Genomic DNA, 22,805 nt, shown 5'->3' on the forward strand with positions numbered 1-22,805 from the left:
ATTCATCCCATATTTGTAAAGTCAGAGATTCTATTAAGCTGTCCACTTTTACAGCCAACCACCCTACCTGGATGACTGGCCTGTGGTCACCGAATGAGCTACATGGCTAAGGGTGGATTTGAACCCTGATCTCCCAGGCCCCAGTCCAATACCCTAACCACTACACCACAATGGGTGTTATAACCAGGTGCAGCTATTTTCTTCCCCATTTCTCTTGCGAGTGAGTGCAAAAGTGAGCCTGTTTTCAAATGGCCTTGATACTGCAAGTGTGAAGAATCCCAACAATGAGATCTAACCACTTATTTTTGTTTGTAAAAAACACATGTTGTTTTGACATATTCTTACAAACCCTTGGGGAAGAAAATAGAGCACCATATGCTTTTGATGTGACATACCTTATGCTGCACAACCTTCTGGTTCTAAACTCAAGGCAGTTGCCATAACTGTCAAAACCGGCAGCCTTTGACAAAAATGAATGCTGGCAAACACATTAAGTCCACTTAGAGTTTTCATTTCTAACAGTAAATAAGCTTCAGAGATTAGCACTTCCTTAAAAAAAAAAAATCCCATATTGTACAACATGCATAATCCTACTAAAATATTCAACACATTTAATAATGTTTCTTTCATGATGGAAAAATGTATTATAAAGGAATTTGATAAATTCCTAGGATTTAGGAGGCTGGTGGATTTTAAAACAGGACCAAGGTGTTTTGAAAACGTTAATCAAGCTTGACTGTATGCAATAGTAACCACTGATTAAAAGCAATAAATTAAAAGCAGCTCTGTTTCTTGAAATGAAACACAGTTTAATCACTGCCCTGTTGGAAGAAGGAAGCACTGTACGCTAGAGTGGGGGACCAACACATTTTGCAGCACCAAGAAACTAAGCTGCACAGATTATTTAATAATTTTTTATCCCACTTTCCTATAGAAGACATTCAGATGAAGCAAGATAACAACAATGCAGTATCAAACGGCAAAAGAAACAAGCATATTGTAACATAAAATAATCAAGAATTTTTATGCCTTCTTTTGGAGGGCATCTCAGGAACCCACATTTTATTGAGGAAGAGCTGTAGCTCAGTGGTAGAACACCTCTTGCACTCAGAATGTCCCATGGCCACTACCACTCAAACAGACCAACCTACTGCCCTCCAGATGTTTTGGACTACAGTTCCTTTCATCCCTGACCATTGGCCATGCTGATTGGGGGGTGGAAGTGGTTGTCCAGAATATCTGGAGAGCACTAGGTTGAGGAAGGCTGGAGTAGACAATCCTGGGCTACATTGGACTAATGGTTCTGAACATCACTGTGCACTTTCCTTTTTCCTGATGAAAATGCATTTCTGTTTCCCTGAAGCAAATCAATAAACCTGGTAGTAGATGAAATAATAGTATCTTTCCTCTCTTCACCCCATTCTGAAAAGACTTGTGCATGTGAATGAACAGTCATAATTAAATCACAGATAGGTCTAGACTATACATATGACACAAGACAATGATTCAGTATAATTAGGATTCAAGGGACCATTAAATGTCTATTGAATTCTATGCCTGTGTGTCAGTACATTGTTCTGAAACCTTTTATAGAAAGTTTCCATTATTATATATTGCTATTTAAACGACAATTAAGTCTGGATCCCATAGCTAAAACTGCATGTGCCTGCACTGTAAATAACATAGACCCTCTCTCATTTAGCAGGGTGCTTTTATGATGCTTGAAACAAAATGTGACTGTAAAATAAATCCTAGTAACTATGAATTAATTAGATATAAATTGCCACACCCTCCCAATCCTCTTTAATGAGATGTATTTACTGACTGCTCTGAGTACACTAGTCATATATAATAACAGTGAACTCTATGTACTTATCAGATATATATAATAGCAAAGTCAGCTCTTTGAATGCTACTCCTTAATGGCACCATCCACACACACAAAAAGAGATTTACCAGAGTTCTCAGGGGAAATGCAAGGTTTGCAAGGGAAAAAATGGGGTATGGAAAAATAACAATGGGATAAAGAACCCCAAGCTGTCCCAATACGGTGTGAGTATAGTCAGTGGTGGTCACAGAATGCCATCTTTTGGGAGGGCAAAACACAGAAAACTGAAGATGAGGGGGAATGAAAGGAATTTTCCTGGAAGAAGGCATAACTGATTGGCTGGAATCCAGAGCAAAAGTACTACACACATTTTGTCGCAGGTCCCACTTGTTGATTCCTTTTCCTGTATATCCAGGATGTGAAGGAAGAACAGGGTTTGGGAGATCTCTATTCCCCCCCCCCAAACCTCACACATACACTGCTTTCTAGGTTCCTCTGTTTTATCAGCTTCTGGGTCATCTAGGAGGAATGTCCTGCTCTATTTTGAGTGCTGTTTTCTCCCTAAAAGAATTTAGTATCTTGACAACTTGCTATCAAAATATGGTGGGGGAAGAAGGAAGTCTAAAGGCTGGGAATTCCCTAAAATGCCTCTATAATCTTCACACTGGATTCCAAAGGAGAGTGTAATTGTAATTGTGCTTTTTTTCTCTGTGTCTCCGTGCATCTTTTCCTTCTAAGGAACCTGGGTATAAGTGGTTTTTACAGGACCAGAATTTAGAATTCAGCATAATGTTTTCAGGATTAGGACAATAATTTTAAGAAGATCCCAACATCAGGTTTATGCGTCAGATATAAGTTACATTTTCCAACTTGTATGTATTTTGTAATGTATGGAAAGCGGCGTGGTCATTTCTGCTGAGGGTACACAGTACAAGCAGTCACCAAGTTTGTGTACTTACATTGGAAGATTAACTTGCACTGTCCATTCATGCCGGTTCCTATTTGGAGATTCATCTTCATGTTGGAAAAAGTAGCATGCTAAATGGTGCCATAAGCCAGCCACATGGATACCGTTGTGTGTCAGAATTATAACATACATAAGTAAATCAGCACATGGACCAGATTTATTGAGTGAAGACACTCCACTCCAACCACTGCCAGAAACATGTAGCACTGGACTGTGTAGTCCACAAAGCATCAGGCTAATCCATAGATAAGCCTTCCCATGGAAAACACCTCCAGACAGAAACATTTCTGGTAAGGTGGCTTCCATGTGGCTGCCAAAATATATGCAGTAGGCAGGAGTGATCAAGGTAGAAATACAGCAAGGTTAAAAACAGGCTAGATGATTGAAACAGGAAAATATGGTTGGCTTCCTAATTATGACATTTTCACCTGCTCATATAAAAGACTCATTTCATTTTCCACCTCTCTCCAAATCACATCGCACACAAAAGCAACATTGTACAAAGTCAAATGTTAATATTTTCTCATTATATTATCCACTACAGTGTTCTGTTGTGGGAGACCTCACATCTGATGAAGGAAAGCCCACGAGCTCTTCTTCTCTATAACAAAAACAATGATTAGCAATCTGTAACATTCACCTTTGGACAAGAGCACGTGCATTCACAAGTTTGTTGATTTTAAATAGCCACTTTTTGAAGAGTTATTGTGCAAATTAAGTGTGGCTTTAGACAACTTCTGTTCTGTCGAGATCTGTGTTATAGATATAACAGAACTGACAGGTGTCCAAATAAACTCGTTATCCAGTTTCTCATACATCCTCAAAATGTCCACCACATCTAAGTTAGCAAGCTTGTCAGCCATTAGCCTTTCCTAGGATTAGTTTTAAAGAAATCTGTCTCATGGGCACTGCTTCTAAAGTTTAATTTGTACACTTACAATATAACTATAATTTGTGAGCCTCTGGGCAAGTGGAGAAAAGCACAGTTGAAGTTTCTCTCTTGAAGAGGTGTCTTATCATAGCTAAACAGTGCCAGAACTTAAACCACAGTGAATCCCTTCCTCCGAAGTCATCCATGTAAATTTCAGATGTGAGTCTCATTTAAAAGATGTCTCATTAAGAAAAAATCTGCTTCTGTGCTAATCCTGACAGATTGATTTCTGGAAACACTTTCACTTCTACCCCTTCCCATTTTTTAATGCAGAGTCAGCCACTTGATAAAATGTTTAGGATTTGGGCTACCTGTTGACTTTCTCAAATGCTAAAAGCATGAAAAATCTCAGCTGGCTAAAAATGAAAGATATCCTGTGATTATTAAACAGCATTCCTGTGTGGTTTTGTATGTAGGTTTATGAAGGCAACACAAACTATGACACCCCTGAACTCCGTACCTTTGAGCCTATAACAACCAGATTCATCCGTGTCTACCCTGAAAGAGCCACCCACAGTGGATTGGGATTGAGGATGGAACTATTGGGCTGTGAAATTGAAGGTAATTGCACAGCCTAAGATTAATGTTGCATTAATTATTATTCTTTTCCTACATACAGTCCTGCTTATGCTACAGCAGAGTGAGAAATGTTTGATCGCTTTCTTTTCCATTAGCTGTTATTGTTAATAGTACTGTGCTTTGCAACGGTAGTTAGTTTCCTATCCTACCTTAGCATCCTTATAATCTTTGTTAGAGAAGATGTAACGCTGAAGATCACAACAGCAAAACAAGGGGGACAAATATTGATTTCGTCCTTTTTGCTCAAATCCACTAGGGCTTATTTCTCAGCAAACTTCTCAGGAAATGGCAGTTCTAATGTGAAGCAGCCATCGTGCAAATTGGAGCAGGGCAGCCTTTATTCCAAATTAGCTAGTCCAGAACTCATTTGTCTCTGGCTGCACCCGTCACCTGCTTTTACCCTGACTACCACCAGCATGTGACACCCCCCCACACACACATAATCCCCCAAGGGAATGAATTAATAGATCATTTTGCCCATGATAAACAGTCCACAAAAGGCCAAAACTCATGCAGATCCTCCATATCTTCCTCTAGTTCAAGGCATTTGGTTTCATTTGAAAACAGTATCAATCTTTTCACATTATACATATAGGTTATAGAAATGTGTTTGTCATGACAACTCACTTGGGAAACTAAGGGGAGCAGAACTTTAAAAAAGCAATCTAATGTGACATGAAGACCTGCTTTTCAAAGGGGAAAATGCTTTTTTTTAAAAAACCCTTTTGCGTGACCCTCTTTGTATGCTGACCAATATGTCGTGAGCCTGGATAGCTCAGTTGGTTAGACCATGGTGCTGATAACACCAAGGTTACAGGTTCGATCCCTGTATGGACCAGCTGCATATTCCTGCATTGCAGGGGGTTGGACTAGATGATCCTCAGGGTCCCTTCCAACTCTACAGTTCTATGTATGAATAATCGACAAGAAGACCGTCTAAGAGCAAGCAGCTTGTGTACACATTATCTATGAGGGGCCTAATTCTGAAGCTCCCCGTGTAGATAGGGGCCTTCCGTTGGTCATATGGCGTTTCTTCTCCACCCACCAATTCAGAGTTTCATGTAAATAGTGGGTATACATAAAATGCCATCCACTGAAGAATAGGAAACCTCTTTCACACAGAGAACTCTGTAGGTACAACACATCCCACCTTCCACCCCCAAGTGAGTTCAGTTTCAGGCGGAGTCAGTTGTTTCCAAATCTGCATCTTGAAAGCATATTATTTGACTTGACAATATTATTCTTGGCCTTCAGCTTAGACAGTACAGTACAGAGCATGTTAAGGGCAGGATATGGGAAAATGATAAATAAAGAGATGTTTCCTGTATGAAATGAATGGTCTTTGTTCATCACAGAATCATGCTTGCAGGCTGAAATGCTAACAAGTCTCAGAGTATGTTTTAATCAAGCCATGTTGGCTTATTTATTTCAGTACCTACCTCTGTCCCAACCACTCCTGACAGCAACCTTGTGGATGAGTGTGATGATGACCAAGCAAACTGCCACAGCGGAACAGGTGATGACTTCCAGTTGACAGGTGCAGAAACCATCCACATTCCATTGCAACGCCATTTTTATTCAGTCCAATCCCAGTTGCAATGTTTGCTTTGCCTCTATCACTCACAATAAGAAAGCATGACATGTGCATGACTTTTTTTGTTGGACGAGCATTGCCACAACTTACATATATTCATTTTTATTTGCATGACAATTTAAGGAACCTGGAGTGGATCAGTCACTTGTCTTTTAACCAATGAAACCATTAATTAATTGACCCAATTCAGATCTGTTTTCCAAGATTTGAATCTTTGTTCCTTTTTGAGATAATGAAGTATTTATCTAATAAACATATGGTTTGTTAAATAAAATCTAACATTCATTTCTGGGTTGTATGTGGCCTTAGGTACAGCAATGTATAAAGGTGGCATACAAGTTAAAAACAAAATGAAAAAAGGAACAAAAAAGCTACCTTTAAACCATTGCAGAAATAGCTTCCAAAGAAAACCCAAGTTTGCATTTAACTCTATGTTCATTAGTTAAAATTGACTTCCATGGCTTAATCACCTAAACCTTTAGTTGATTAATCTACCAATTTAACCAATTACAGCTTGCAAGCCTAATGAAAATCTAGGGTCTTTTAAATTTATTTGTTCATTTAAAGTATGATTTCCCCCAGGTGATATTTTAACACAGATGTAGACTAATCAGTTATCATTTAACTGCCCTTTTCCAAAGAGTAGTTGGATGGGTAAGTATAATCTTAGAACTAAGGTGCATCTTGTCTAAGACAGAGTTTCATTACAACCTGGGGAGATTTCTGTCAGTTTCCATTTAGCAATGAGGTCATTTAGGACTGGGGGCAAGGAAAGTCTTCTTCTATATCATTAGCATACACAATTTTGCCTGAACTGAAACTCAGTGGTGGTCTATCCTTCTTACTTCTTCAAAGTCACACCTAAGTCTGTACAGTACTGTTAAGCACTAGAAAGGAAAAAAAAGCTGTAGAGAGCAAAAGTCTCCCATGGGCTCACTTTTATGAAGACCAGAGTGTATCTGTTTCTTTTATATACCATAATTAGCTTGGCTTATGTAGCTGTTTGGAATTCTCTTCTCCCATAAGGCTATATGTCTGATCTGCTGGATAGAGCCTATGCTAGCCAGAGCTAGATACCTACAAATAAGTGGCCTCATTTCCCTCCTCCTACAAGTTACTGCATGATCGCTCCCTTATGAGCTGGAGGGCTAAACATTTATTGTTTCCTACATAGCAGTGCCGCTTGCATAGCTACGTTTCCAAGACAGTTAAAATCTGGCAGTGCATACTCGGAGGACTTTAGATAACCTTAGCCAGGTAGCAAACAGTTGTTTAGGGACTTGGGATGGGTTTTAGTTTCCCCTTTAGTCAGCAATTAAATGGTGGGGAGAGGGGGGGACCCTACTAAAGCTAATGAAAAAAATGCCTACGAAAGCAAATGCACTCATTATTTAAGTGTTTGCCTCATTCCGAATCTCACATTCCCCCCCAAATTTTTTTTTACTAAAAACAGTGTAGTCTTTCTATATATTATACACACCCCGCACAGTTGTAGTGCATGCTTTTCACATTACGATTTCTCAGGCTGCCTTTGCTGCTTCTTATGTAAGTCAAGTGTAACAACCCTTCAAAAAAGCTGCAAAAGTGCTTAGAAGTTCAGCAAGCCCTAAACACTGAAAAACGTCCTCCTGCCTCTTTCCTGACCTTTCTGACTACAGAAGCCTGCACACAGCTTCAGTGCTACGAGATGGAAATTATGGCATAGTCTTTGAATAATATTCTGTAGGAGGCTTTTAAGATAAAGGACCATATATACCCCACCCCATGGGTACCACCGCCAAGTCCCAAAGCCACATCTCTCATCCATTCAACCCAAATCTAGATTTGCCACTAAGACAAACCAATGGGGGCAAAAAGAAAAATGTATGAACAAGCTGGTTTCCAAACTTCCCATTGATCTTGCCTTTCTGTTATTCCACTTCATTGAGTTGCTTTCCATCTGGTTTCAAGACATTAAGAGACAGGAAAAAACACTGGGCTGGTTCAACATTGCTCTCCCCCCCCCAAAAAAAAACCCAACCCTATTCCGTATCTGGTATTTTCCTCTTGCAGAGGAATGCAATTACTCTCCACCTGACCCCTCTGCCTCTCAAGGCCAAAGCAGACATGTGTGTGTTTACTCACTAGTTTGACTATAAAGTGGAATGAAGAGGTCTACTTTTATCCCTAAATGGAGTGGGCCACAGACAGGAGTGCCCCTCACCTTAAAGGTAAAGGGACCCCTGACCATTAGGTCCAGTCATGACCGACTCTGGGGTTGCAGCGCTCATCTCGCTTTATTGGCCAAGGGAGCCAGCGTACAGCTTCCGGGTCATGTGGCCAGCATAACTAAGCCGCTTCTGGTGAACCAGAGCAGCGCACGGAAACGCCATTTACCTTCCCGCCAGAGCGGTACCTATTTATCTACTTGCACGTTGACGTGATTTTGAACTGCTAGGTTGGCAGGAGCAGGGACTGAGCAATGGGAGCTCACCCCGTTGCTGGGATTCAAACCGCCGACCTTCTGATTGGCAAGTCCTAGGCTCTGTGGTTTAACCCACAGCGCCACCCGCGTCCCTGCCGCTCACCTTACCTCTCTACATTCTGCTGCTTTTATCTGCCCCCTCCCACCCAGTGACACAGCTGGGGGGAGAGCCTTCAAGCAGCAGAACCTGGGTCAGTGTCTGGGGGCAGCATGGTTAGGCACCTGTCATGGGCCTAGAGCTCAGATGGGCCCATCAGTGATCCTGCTGACCCCACTGCCGTCAGTGCTTTCACCCCTGCTGCCATACAGGCCGTTGTACAGCTCTGCTGCTGCTTGCTTCCACTGCCAGGCACTTTTGTGTTCTGTACCCATCAGACCTAATGGTGTATATGGAAGGAAGAGAGATCAAAACTCATAGCTCATAGCTCAATACTTTGTGACTAATGGTCCATCACATTTTAAAACCAGGATAATAAAGTCAATATTATTTTACGTTACTATTAAATTGATATTTTTATTATTATTACTTCTGTTACTATTATTAGAAATCTACAAGGAAAAGTAAACAAATCATTGCATTAATAAATCTAGTAAACTGATTGATTGATAGTAACCTAATCATTACATTAATAAATAAATCTGTGTGTAGTGCAATACAAGTGAGTGAGTTTATGTGATAGAATACAGGCGCAAGCCTTAAAACAGTATTACTCTAGGGCAGTTCAGTATCTTTGTACATTTTTCTGCCTGCAAAGGGTTTGAGACCCACAAAGAGTGCTCCTCTTGCTTTTTTATTTCTTTAATATGGAGAGTTTACGAATTATGCTCTTAGGGTTCTATTAATTGCACACAACCCAGAAAGCCTAATTGCCGAAGTGCATCAAAATAAACTTGCCTAAGTCGTATAATTGCAACTGCACTTTAAGCTAATTGCTACTTTTACCAGGCCAATAATTTTTTTCAGTTAATAAAGGCAAACATTTGTAATGCATGCATATTTTGTCCTATATATATCCTGCATGTCTGACTTGTACCTTCACCACTCACTCTCTATCGCTCTTTCCTTGGCGTGAAAGTATTATAGCTTCATTAAACCTCATCACAATCATTATAGCACTTTAAATATTTCCCTGCAGCGATAGGAGGAAGGCTTGGTTGATCGTAATCAGTGGCTTATTACTTGATACATTTGGTCCTGACTTTTCTCCCCCTTTTTTCCAAAGCCTTTATCTATATGCTTAGAAGAACAAAAATACATTTATTACATGATAAAGTAATCATGGAGTTCAAGAATTTCACTAGGATGGTTAATTATACGAACAAATTCTGGTGACAGGATACTGGTAAATTATCTAATTGTCCCTTGGACACTTATTTTTGGAAGAATTGAGTTAGAATACACAGCAGCAACCATGGACCACTCTCTAATTGACCCATGTGGAATCATGTAAATATCTATTGCATGTGAAATGTCCACCTTGCAAGACCATCACTCACAACTGCACCTGTCATTTGCCTTCTGTTGTGATCTGTTGCTAAGGGAAGAGTGGGACATATTATGTTCCTAAGACTTTTTATGCCCCACAAACACACCCATGAAGCCGTTCGAAGGCATTGGCTCCTTGAGCTCATCCATGCAGGAAGTTACTGTGATTCTGAATTTGCTTGGAACTTGTTTTTTGTGTGGCATCCTTCTCAACCAACAGGAAAAACTGTCTGTGGACAAAATCGGCTCCCTCGGCCAGTAAAGCGAGATGAGCGCCGCAACCCCAGAGTGGTCCACGACTGGACTTAACTGTCAGGGGTCCTTTACATTTACCTTTAAAGTTCCAAGTAACATAAATGAGTTCATGTCAATTGGTCTTGCGATGTGGCCTTATATAAATCACCCTCAGTTGCTTCCTCTGTAAAGAGGATCAATTGGTTGAATGTGTACGTTTGTGTCCAAGATCATAAGTCTGAAGAAGTTTTTCAAGTATTATCCCTCTTGACAAAGAAAACCAAATCTTGAGTGTTTCGATTTTGGGGTTAATTTATGCACGAATGCTCACATAGCTAGATGCATAAGCAAGGAACTTTTCTAAGTTATTTACATATCTACTTTTTCTGTTCTACGTGACATATCATATGCAATTCCTTTTCAGGCAGTACCACAGCCGTGATAACAGAAAACCCAACAGCAGCTGACACTACCGTACAGCCAGGTATGACGTTTTTCTTTTCTTTTTAAAAAGTGTTTCCAGTTAAAATAGAGTGCATTTCACAATTGCTATCTTGTGCCAAAGACAGATATAATGAATTGCAGGACTCTCTGGCTTTCCATCCCTTCAAACTCTCTGAAGTATAAAGTAGCATCTGGTCTCCAAGCTCAGTACAGTAAATATTTTACTCCTTCCATCCACATGTATATGCAGCACAGAACTAGCTTCCCGTCTGTGCCGTTGCATGCCAAATGGTGACAATACTACCCAAAAATTCACAGGCCAAATCACACGCTGCACTTTCTGAGGTGAGGGGGTGTGTGAATAAATAAATTGTATCTCTTCTGTGACAGAATATGTGTTTGCAAACTAAAAAGGAACAAAGGCCATAAATAACCGAGGAGGAGGCCATCCTATTTTTAGCTTCCACCATTCTGCAAAACCCGACCCAAAAAAGCAGTGTGTGTTCGTTTTTCCCCCCACCACGGAGTTGGCAGTTTTACAATATTCTTTTCTAGCAAGAATCCTTGAAAAGAGTTGTGCAAAGTGCTACGATAAACTTGGGCAGAGAGGAGAGAAGCTGTTAGTGGCAGCTGGTCCTTTCTCCCCCTCAATCAATACAATAGCTAATAGCTTTTTGAAAAGCTCTTAATTTGCAGTTACATGGGGCTTCGTAGTAGGAGTTCTGGCCATTTTTAATATCCTGTATGGCTTGAAAGGAGAGAAAGAAAGAGCATTTCCCCAAAGTTCTCCAACAGTGATCAGCACCAATGTTAATTTTGTTGTTGTTAATAATAATTGTAAAGAGGGGAACTGGTCACTCCTCGGTTACTCACATTTCCTTTATTAAACTGCAATCCGGCACAGTCTCCAAAGTAATTTATTAGCAGGGTGTGTATGTGTAAGTATTTCCACTACAACATGACACTGGGGGCTTTGCTACAAGCAAAACATAAATGAATTAACAGCATTCATGCTTCCTTAAAGACAACTCTGTTTCAGGCCTGATTAGCCAAAAGAGAAGGTGGTTAATTGCAAGGTTGTGTCTCTTAACCTTTGGATTTCCATGTCATGAAGGTGAACACTTTCCCCAGCTCCAAACTGTTTTCTTCCTCCCAAGATTGTTCAGTCAGCATAGGCTATTGTGAGCAACATCCTGCCCTCTTATTTCTTGAGACAAACACATTTGTATCTGCGCTTTTGCAGACATTGTATTGATGGGACAGACATTATATTGGCAGTTACATTACTAGATTGTTTGATTATTTTCAAGTACGTGTGCATTCTGACATTTAGAGGAAAGTCCTGAGCTACTAGGTAAAGTATCTTTTATATAAGCTTCCAATTGAAACAAAAAGATGGGCTTTCTCACATTTCCTAGATCTCATTTTATTTCCCAAATGATCTCACTACCACCTTCCCTGCGCAGTTTAAGGAAGCAAGAACTAAAATTGCAGAACTAATTCATTACTAGGGAACGCACGCAGTGCCCAGTGCTTGCATTTGGGGACAAATGGAAAACCAAACTGAATGGTCCCCATTTAGCTCAATTTCCATTTGTCTCAAAATGTCCGCTCAGGGGATATGAATGGACACCAATGGGAGTCTCACTCGACTCACATTCCTGCCCATTTTTGAAGGAAGGAAAAATGCAAGGGCAAGGAAGCACATCCTGCAAGCGTTAGCTGAATGCCACCCCTTGCAAGAAGTCATGGGCCTGTTCAGCACTGTGGGGTAGATGCCAGAGCTACACTCCATTCAAGCTTCCATTCATGCAAGAATTGCAAACTCCCTGCATGCCAAGTTCAACCTCTTAAATTCAATCTTTCTTTCTTGCGATTCAGCAAAGTACATGACATTGAGACATCAAAGTGGCGGAAGCTTGAGAAGTGTGGGCTGGAGGAATGAACTGAATTCCTTTAGGAACCTGCAAAAGCAACATGGAAGAAGAATACTTACAAAGTGCTTGGGCAGAAATGTTGTTCTGATCCTTCTGCATGTGTACCCTGAGAATCGAGTCTCACTGAGGTCAATCAGGCTTACTCCCAATTAAGCAAACATTAGGAGTGCAGCTGTAAACCTTCTAAGGACACCGCATATATTTTTCCAGGTGTCCGTTGTCACGCTGCAGCAGCTCCTTGCTCTAATCAATGTTCTTCACACTACTGTAAACATTTAAAAAGTAACATTTGCAGGGGCACAGATAAAATTGCCCTGTCAAGGCACTGAGCTGCTGCTGCCAGTTGGCGACAATTGGTGACAGTTAGTGGCCTCCATGTGAGAGCCATAATGTGCAAGCTACCCCTTTGTCAAGAGCTCCCAACTGCTAAAAGTCCATGCTCAAATTAAAAGTTGCATAGAGTGTTTTGAAATTAGTCTCTTTATTCAAATGTTCACCTTCTTGTAAATGATGTTGGGTTATAGCTAGCATTGGTCTTGCCCAGAGAAGGCACACTGAAATTAATGAGCATGGCTAACAGGCCCACTGATTTCAGTGGCTCTGCTCTGAGTAGTGCTTCATTTGATACAACCCTTTGTGTCTCCAAAGTGGATATTTGATTGGTGGCATCCCATCCCTTCTTGCTTAAAACAGATGAGGGGGGGGACCACGAGAGGGGACCCTGTGTAGACCAAGATAGACAAATGGTATTGCACAGAATTTGTCCAACTGCTTGTTCATGTGGAGTATTAATGATTCCAGCCGGGAGCAAGATGTGGCCAAGAAACGCAGCTGTTGGCTACTCTCACAGGCCAGATTTGTTTTAATTACATAATGCCATGTACCTCTATGCTTGTTAAAGAGTCATATGGAGATTTTGCTACACATCACCCATTAACTCTAATTCAAACAGCTTGTTAGGCAACTAGTGCCGCTGTATTTGCTGTTTTTCTCTGTACCCCTGGCAAACTGAAAATGTAGGAATTTGTAGAAGGGTTTCAGAGCAAAGCAAGACCGGTCCTGCACTTCTGGTTCTGTTGACTCAAGGCAGTAGCTCGACTGCTAAGTCATTTTCAGATGCCAGCCCTGAAAGCCTAGCCAAGACATCCAGGGGCTTATTTCAAGTGCTCTACATATAATGGAATCATTTGGAATATTGCAAACCAGCAAGCTTGTACTCAACTTGAATTGGCATTTGCCTGCAATATATTTGCCTCATCACTTGGCCATCTTTTAAATTGCCTAACTGGGTATTTTAGACATCTGCTGCTTTCGCGCGTGTGTGTTTCATGAGAACATCTGCACTAAAATCACAAATGGGCAATTGTAAATTAGCATCAATTAATTGAAATAGTATGTTCAGTTAAGGTTTGTGAGCAATGAGGACCGCTACCTGAGTTCCAATGGAATATTTGAATTATTGTGCAGTTCAACAGGCAGAAAACAAATTTAGCTGGCACGAATTCCTTCATATTGCACACCTGACCCACACCTATTCTGTAATGTTAGTGTGCAATATTTTTCAGGCCCACAAGGGCCCATATTTAACCCAATTCTGCAAGTTGCCACTTACATTGATTTTTTTTTTCTCCTTCTCATTTCAAAAAATTAAATGTAATTGATGCAACCTACCAGGTGTGGGTCACAGTCCATCCACTGAAATCTGATGCAGTATGTTTTCATTATCACAAGAATGCTGATGGTGTAGGGTTGCCCTGCATTACCTCATTCCTGGTGAAAGAGAATTGAATTGTTACACTATCAATCTTCCTAGTTGAGCTTGAAACATCATCAGTCACAACAGCAAGACAATATTTCAAACATGAGTTCATGTTTGAGATTATGGGAGTTTCTTTTCATTCTTTTGCTAATTAGGGATAGGTTTTTTTTTTAAGTTGGATGATGTCTTTAGATATTGACCTTCTTAATGTTACCTGGTTGAGAAAGAGAGGAGGGTTATTAATTTAGGAGTTGTCCATGGTCAAGTGGGCATTTTCTCCCAACAATGAAAGTATATTACCTATTTTGAAACTTTTTTCTGAAAATCCCAAAAAACAAAAACAAAAAAGGATTCAGTTGTGCGGAATTTGTTTTTACATTAAAATTTCAGGCTCCATTAAAAGATAACAAACTATTTCATGTAAGACTACTAGGCAGAACTAGACAAAATCTGGAAACAAGATATGATCTCATCCAGACCAAAATAAGCTACATAATACCAGACTTCCCTTGTTTTACAGGGAGCTTCTTTTGAAGCCTATTTTGTATTTAGTTGGCTGTGGGCCACATTTGTCTCTCGTCCTTTCCAAATGTATTCATTTAAATGCTGCCATCTTGTGGGCCAATTAAAGTGCACGCAATTTTTTTTTGGATTTATTTACTTATGCTCATTGTTACCACCTACAATATACTGTATGATTTGCAAAAGTAGAAAATAAGCCCCATCCCCACTAATTCCCGTGACACACTACCCACTATTCCACCATGCAGCACAAAACCTCCAGGTAAAAACTTGGCAAGCCAAAAGCTTATACCGCCTAGCAGACTTCTACAAAAAGAACAAACCCATATCAACACAAGAAATACAAAACAAACTAGGGAGCACCCAAATGCCCTGGCTAACACACCACCAATTACATGCCCTCTTAAACAATCCAGTAGTAAAATCAGCAGCAACTAGGCCCTTTACAACCTTTGAAAACCTCCTCCTAACAACAAAGAGACACCCGTACTTGTGAAAGTTCCCCACACATTTTAGAATCCTAATTTTCCAGGGTTCTCGAACACACAGAGAACCCCTATGAGTGCAGGAATCTCCCCATTGCACGGTCACCAACCACAAGTTGAGGGACATCTGAAATGGCAAAGCAGTGGTAGTGCCAGCACACTTGTCCTTGCTGCCACCTTCACATACTTCCTTGATACCACATTACAATGATTGAAGATGGCTACAGACCACATCTGCATTTAGGTGCACATCTGGATGCAAATTTAGAATCTGGAATGCATGGGTCTTCTTATCTGTGTTGAGGTGCAAAAAAAAATAGCATTCTGAAATCAAAACATAAATCATTCTTCTAACACTGAGAATAGTCTTTCTGGAATGCTGAGAAACTCTTGAAGCACATACTCAGGAAGCAGATGGAGGAAACAGATTATTTAAATGTAGAGCAAGAATTGATGCATTGTGGATACCTTTCTGTGGTTGCCAGGTACAAATAGGATATGAAGTCCATCAAGAAATTCTCTTAATAGTGTTTTCACATGTGGAGCATTCCCTGATATTGGAAGAAACTGGACAAGATTGCTCTTATGCAAATCTCTCTGTGCACAATGGAGCTCCCATTGCCAAATTGAAACAACAGAATGAATTTGAGAAGGACGTGACATTTGTTAAACATTGGGGGGTGCTTTCCATTTGGACACTGTGTGTGTTAAAAGTCCAATTTATAAATGATGTGCTTTGTTGTCCATTTGTGAATTAATTTATTATGGACGTTGGTAGATCTATTGATGATATCATGATATTATTGCTCACCTGTGTCCTTGCCTATAGGCTTACCAAGTAGTAGCAACAGGCAGTTGACAACCCACCACTTTTGTGTTCCCACAGTGGCCTGGACTGCTACTAGTTTGGAACATTGTGGGAACTTCAAAATGGCGGGCAGCTCAGAGATGGCTACTGCAGACTGTGACAATGCTCCTGCTGCTCACTGCCCACCACTGTCTGGTGGAGGAGACCACTGGTGTAAGAGGGGACCCACTACTATTGGGCACTTTGCCATGCAGCCCTCACATCTGGCACTAGCTTTTTCATCGTCCTTTCTTTTCTGGTTTCTTCTAAGCCATACTTTGCTGTTACATCTAAAGCAGCAAACTGTAGCTTGCACTTGCCCTACAACAAGGGTTGTCAATCACGATTTGAGCTGCATTCCAGCCTTGCTCACATAGCACAACACCATGGTATGGTGTTACGTCTGAACCAAGCCATCACCCTCTAACCATTTTCAGCAAATGGTGCAAGAGCCAGATGAACATTGCCTAAAAATGTTGGGCAGACATTGACAGAGCATTAGGGACGGGTGTTCTATTTGTGGGGAGGGGCGTAAGAGAAAAATGTGCTGTTATTAACTTACCAGCGTAAGTAATTCTCTCTCCCTCTCTTCCTCCCATTCCTCCCTCCATTGCTGAAGAACTCCCAGCATATGGTTTCAACTGTGGTTTTGGCTACAGTTCTCAGAAGACAATCTGCCGTTGGGAGCATGACAGCCAACTGGACCTGCGGTGGGCAGTGGTCGCCAGCAAACCAGGACCCATTCAGGACCACACAGGTAAAGTAGGGTTCACAGCTGAACTAGCCGTGGCGGGAGAAAGAGAGCACTGTGTTCAAAATCAAAAGGCCTTCCAGGGAATGGTATTTCACGTTACTGAATTTCACACTGACAACAACAAAAAAGAACTGTGCTCTTTTAGGTTCCTTCCTAGGATTATGGTCAAATTGAACTGAATGTGCTACAGCTATTCCAGAGCCTTTTGTCTCCTGTATGCTTTTCAAGAATACCTGGATCAAGCTATATATGTTACAAATATATCTAGAAGTCCCTTAGCAGCACCCCAAGCCATCTCATGCTTGATACTTGTTACCTTCCAAATGTAATAAGCAATGGGGCATTTTGTGACCCACGTGTGCCTCAATTATTGGTCTCCTTTTCATCTATGCAAATGTCAAATGTGCTGGCTGTGACCCCCCCTCCTCCCATCTCCACTTTCTGCAGCCCCTCTCCCTCCCTCTTTTTACTTAATGAGAATGACAAGGAAATTAGACAAAATTGGGCTCCTTAAATTTAGAGACGCTTTCAATTGAATCCTAAGACAAGTACATTTAGTTTTATGGGGTAGAAGGGGGGGGGAAACTTATAATACTTTGACTATAAATGGTACTGTACAAATAAATGGCATCAAATTAAGCAAAAGGCAGTTATCTGAAACGAAGGCTGCAATAATGGGCAAAAATTGATGCAAAGTAAAATGAAATGACTTAGTGAGATCTGACATTGAAGGGAGGTTAAAAGCCATGTTAGCCATGGACTGACAAAATCTAAAAGGCATGCATAAGTTGAGCACTAATTAAGACAAAGTAGGCAGAGTTCCTGACCCAGAGCTGCAATAATATTCTTGAAATGAAAAATATTTGAACTTTGCCATCAGTGTCTGGAGGCAAGCACAACTTGTCCTTTCATTGAAAGGTTGTGGAAAAAAATGATACTTCTTAAATGTGGTTTTGTTATCATCAGGTTTTCGAGTTTCAGGTGCCTTTTACATTCCAACGCTGTAATCTGGAAACATTTTCACAGAAACCTCACAAGTTCTGGTTTCTTCTTTTCTGCAAAACACTTGGGCTTGTCTTGCCAGTTTGTAAGAGGCTCTCTGTGCCACACACCACAGCTGCTTTCTATATTTTACACAGAGAAGCGGAGCTATCAATGCATTGGGGGGGGGTAATTTTAATCTAATAAATTAACTGCAAGATCACTGTAGGGAATGATTCCAGAACTGCAAGCAGGAATGCTGAGTGGCACAAGTTTTTGGGGTCAGGGTACAAGATGTCTTGAATTCCTTCGGAAAATCCATGTTTCACATATGTTTTTCTGCCATCTTGCTTCCGTTAAGTATAACCGGGCCAAAATGTGCATGAACGAGTTGCTAAGGTTGCCATTTTGTTTCCTTTTGTTTGTTTTTTTAATTTATACCCTGCCATTCCTCCAGTGAGTTCAAGGCAGTGTACATAGTCTTCCTCACCCCCATTACATCTTCACAACAACCCTGTGAGGGGTTATACTGAGAGTTGGTGACCAGCCCAAGATTTCTCAGTGTATTTGATGGCTGAGGAGAGCTGTGATAAGTGTAGCCTCCTATGGTCCTAGTCTGACACTCTAACCTCTACACCACACAGAGTCTCTCTTTACAAACTCGAAATTATACCGCCTCCTTCCACCAATTCCTTCTCTCATCCTGCCTGTTATTGACCCTCACTAGCTGCACCAAGCAGGAATCCACAGCAGACAGGCAGTGTATAAAAAGAAATAATAAAGAAAATAAGTTCCTCTCAACTGTCGGAGCCTCCCCTACAACCGAGCTGGAAAAGCTCATCCTCCGGTCGAGTCCTTTGGAATCGCCTCCGACAATGATTAACGACCTGAGCTTCTGATAAGGCTGCAGTCACGTTCCCTCATTACGCAGAGTATCCAGCAGCGGGGAAGGACGAGAAATATGAGCTACATTGCAAAGAGTTTTATTTCTCACTACGCAGACAGAAAAGAAATATACATGCTCTCTCTGTGAAAGGCAGAGAGCAACTGGAAAACAAAGGAACACGAAACCAGTAAACATCACATCCGTCTCCTATCTTCCGTGAGACTTCCAACAGTCTGTAATGTCTGGAATGCAAAACAGTCTTGTGACTCCAAGCACTGCACAGTGGCACAAACAGAAACCTAACATCATCTGGGGCTTGTTTTGCTAAGCAAACTCACGGCCTCCTTCTGTGGTGCCATGGTCCCTCCAGCTTATCCTGCCTACTTATGCATGGTGTCCCATCGAGACTCTTGTCCCTTTTGCCAACACCATCTTTTCAAAACATGTTGCCCTCCAGGCATTTTGAACTACAACTCCCATCATCCCTGGCCATTGTTCACATTGACCAGGAACTGATGAGAGTTGTAGTCCAAAGGGCAACAGGTTGGGGAAGGCTGGTCCACACCATCACCTGAATGATCCACAGTGCCACATGTTCTCTTTTATGGGACAGGAATACAGATGAAAGAACAACCTTGACTTACTTGAAAGGAATCGATGCAGCCAGAGGCGAGAGCACAGGGTAACCTGCAAGACGCTTCCATTGCAAATCTATTTTTCTAAAAAGGCTAGATTAGTTTTGGAATACTTGAGGTTCATCAGGCTTAAGGGAACCAAAAGCGGGCCATTATTTCTAATGCAGTATGTTTGTCACAGCAGGAGATGGCAATTTCATTTACTCACAAGCTGATGAAAACCAGAAAGGCAAAGTTGCACGGCTCATCAGCCCCATCATCAACCCGCAGAACTCTGCAGTCTGCATGACGTTCTGGTATCATATGCTGGGCGATCAAGTTGGCACACTGAGGATCAAGTTGCGGTACCAGACGCATAGAGAGTATGATCAGGTCTTGTGGATGCTGGCTGGAAATCAGGGAAACAGCTGGAAAGAAGGCCGGGTCCTGCTCCATAAGTCTGCAAAGCATTATCAGGTAGGCAAATAAATACAGGCACAAATTTTTAGCTTGAGGATAGTGGGTGTGGCTGGGGAGGCAATGTAACCTGGAATGAGTCCTGAGAGCCACAGAGAAAGGGCAGGAGAGACCATGATTTGAGTTCCCCACCCCTGATTTAAAATGATCTCAAAATGGGAAAGACTTCTCTCAGCAGAAGACCTTGAAGAGCCATTGCAGTCAGTGCTGCTCTGACTCGGTATAGGCAGGTTCACATGTTCATCAAGCCAGGGCCAAGCACCTGCTGCATTTGTGCCCTGATCTATTATGGGCATTCAGATTTTGCAGTCTGTATCCCGTGGCAGACAGTTGAGTGCAATTGTGATGTTAAACTTTTAAAATGTCACCTTGTTTCTTCTGGAACAAGGGTTGTTTCTCACTCCAACTTCTCAGTTTCATTATCTTAAAATGTTACATAACCACCTTTCAGCCACGCTTCCATATTGTAAAACAGGATGAAAGGACAGTGGTACCTTGGGTTACATACGCTTCAGGTTACATACGCTTCAGGTTACAGTCTCCGCTAACCCAGAAATAGTACCTTGGGTTAAGAACTTTGCTTCAGGATGAGAACAGAAATTGTGCTCCGGCGGCGCAGCAGCAGCAGGAGGCCCCATTAGCTAAAGTGGTGCTTCAGGTTAAGAACAGTTTCAGGTTAAGAATGGACCTCTGGAACAAATTAAGTACTTAACCCGAGGTACCACTGTACACAAATATAATAACAATACAAATAGACAGTACAAAGCTGCTGCAGCTAGAACAACTACTAAACTTTGAAAGTGTGGAAGAATTCTTAAAATAGATTCTTTCCCTGGCACTAAAAAGGTAGCAAAGTTTGTAGCAGCCAAGCCTCCTGAGAGAGTGAATTCCACAACTCCTTCACTACCTCTATTGTTGCTAATTCATAACTCCAGAAAAGCTGAGAAATCTATGATATATCTTCAGCCTTGATAGGTAGACACACAAATCATATGACTCTGTACTCTTCAGTGGCATGTTGGCCTAAGGACTGGTTAAGGATTCTGCTTCTAGCTATTAACTGTAAACAAACAAACAAGTCATTTAATTTTTCCAGGTGATGGTAGAAGGAGAAATTGGAATAGGAAATGGAGGAATTGCAGTGGATGACATTAACTTTGACAACCACATAGCACCTGAGGAATGCCGAAGTAAGTATAATCTGACAGGAGCTACCAGATAACTCATTCAGAGCACTATTAATTCTGATAATGGCAGCTTTGTAAATAGATACAGGATCCTGCCTCTATGTAGTAAATTCTTTATAATTATTTTTCTGACCTCAGTGTTGCTGCAGCTTACCTGGGCAGGGCATGGGATGCGGGTGGCGCTGTGGGTTAAACCACAGAGCCTAGGACTTGCCAATCAGAAGGTCGACGGTTCGAATCCCCGCAATGGGGTGAGCTCCCGTTGCTCAGTCCCTGTTCCTGCCAACCTAGCAGTGCGAAAGCACCTCAAAGTGCAAGTAGATAAATAGGTACCGCTGTGGTGGGAAGGTAAACAGAGTTTCCTTGCGCTGCTCTGGCTCATCAGAAGCGGCTTAGTCATGCTGGCCACATGACCTGGAAGCTGTACACCAGCTCCCTCAGCCAATAAAGCAAGATGAGCGCTGCAACCCCAGAGTCGGTCACGACTGGACTTAATGGTCAGGGGTCCCTTTACCTGGGCAGGGCAAGTGTGGGGCAGAGGAGCAGTAATGAAGTTGGGGCTAGGACTACACATGGGCATGAGCATCCATGCACCCTCAATATTGCTGTCTCCTTGCTCCACCCCAGTCCAGGTAAACTGCAGTAACACCCATGTCAGGAGGCTGGCTCCTCCCCAACGCACAGGCTGCTACTGGTAACAAATAGTTTTGTAATGAGTTTTTGGAGGCATATCAGAAGTAGATTTGATGGCAGCCGCCTCATGGCTTCAAATGGAGCTTGTGATGAAAAGCGGTGCTTGGGGAGGATATTTCCCCCAGAAAAGCAGCAGGTGGGGGGAAAGTGCTGCTTCCCACCAGCAACACAACCCATTCCCTCCCATCACTTTCCAGCTCGAAGACCAGAAATAAGCTTGTTAGAGGGGGAAATAGCCTTGGGAAGGGAATGCAGTGGAGAAGTGGTTGGCAAGTGAAGGATTTAGCACCCCTCTCATCTGCTATTTTTCTGCTTGAAATCATCCCCATCCTCCGTTTATACTATTTATAGCTATTTATAGCTATTACAGCTGTAGACTCCAATCCAGTTCAGCCCTTGGTGGGTGATCTTCTGAATGCATCACAATAACCACTCACATGAAGAAGCTGGTTATTTATAAGAGAGTTGCTCCCTAGCAGTCTAGAAGCTGACTTCCTAGTTAATCTCACACGCTCCTTGTCATTTAGATGGGTTATTCCTAGATGGGACTGTGGTCGAAGGATTTATATTTCACAGTTCATACAACACATCCAAAATCCCTTGCTTGCGCTCTGTAGCCAGCAAAACTCTTTCTTGACGCTAAGGGCTGCTTGTATATGATTAAGTGTTTTACAGCACCGGGCTCCAAGATTATAAATACAATGAATGAAACATGCTAATTTTGCCTACTGATTTTCATTTTCCAGAGACAGAAGACCCCTGCTGATAACTCTCAAACTGTGCCAAGTTGGGGCAGTGGGAGGGATTTTTTTTAACCTTCCCCCCCCCCTTAGCTAATTTTGGGAGACCAGTGTAATGAACAGCTCTGTCAAGCTGACATAATCATGCTCTAAGGCAGGAGGAAAATCCTCAATACCATTATTGCCAGCATGATAGCCAATCAGTATTTGTTACCCTAATAATCAATGTCAATTCTCTTTCCTTCGCCAGAGTCAAACGACGCAGGGAACAAGAAAGCCAAAGTAGAGCCAGATATTAATCAAACAGGTACAGGGTTTAAAATAACGATTTTATTGCCATGTGAATCTTGGCAGCATATTAATTGATTTTAATCGCCATTCTAGTAAGATCTCTTC

At 41.6% G+C, this 22,805-nt stretch overlaps 1 protein-coding gene across 3 annotated transcripts in view; it reads left to right on the forward strand.

The window, feature by feature from the left end:
* NRP1 (neuropilin 1) overlaps positions 1-22,805 on the forward strand; it is a 127,956-nt gene that overhangs the window by 99,808 nt on the left and 5,343 nt on the right. The window contains exons 10-16 of one of the 3 annotated variants that reach the window (XM_081834236.1): positions 4,143-4,287; positions 5,738-5,842; positions 10,508-10,567; positions 16,697-16,834; positions 19,518-19,789; positions 20,886-20,979; positions 22,660-22,716. In XM_081834236.1, the coding sequence (XP_081690362.1) occupies positions 4,143-4,287; positions 5,738-5,842; positions 10,508-10,567; positions 16,697-16,834; positions 19,518-19,789; positions 20,886-20,979; positions 22,660-22,716 (871 nt within the window). The remainder of the gene's footprint in view (positions 1-4,142; positions 4,288-5,737; positions 5,843-10,507; positions 10,568-16,696; positions 16,835-19,517; positions 19,790-20,885; positions 20,980-22,659; positions 22,717-22,805) is intronic. The other 2 variants (XM_081834237.1, XM_081834238.1) reach the window with 2 other exon arrangements.

The sequence above is a fragment of the Podarcis erhardii genome, assembly GCF_964252035.2.
Source record: "Podarcis erhardii genome assembly, chromosome: 12".
In the NCBI taxonomy this organism is placed as follows: Eukaryota; Metazoa; Chordata; class Lepidosauria; order Squamata; family Lacertidae; genus Podarcis; species Podarcis erhardii.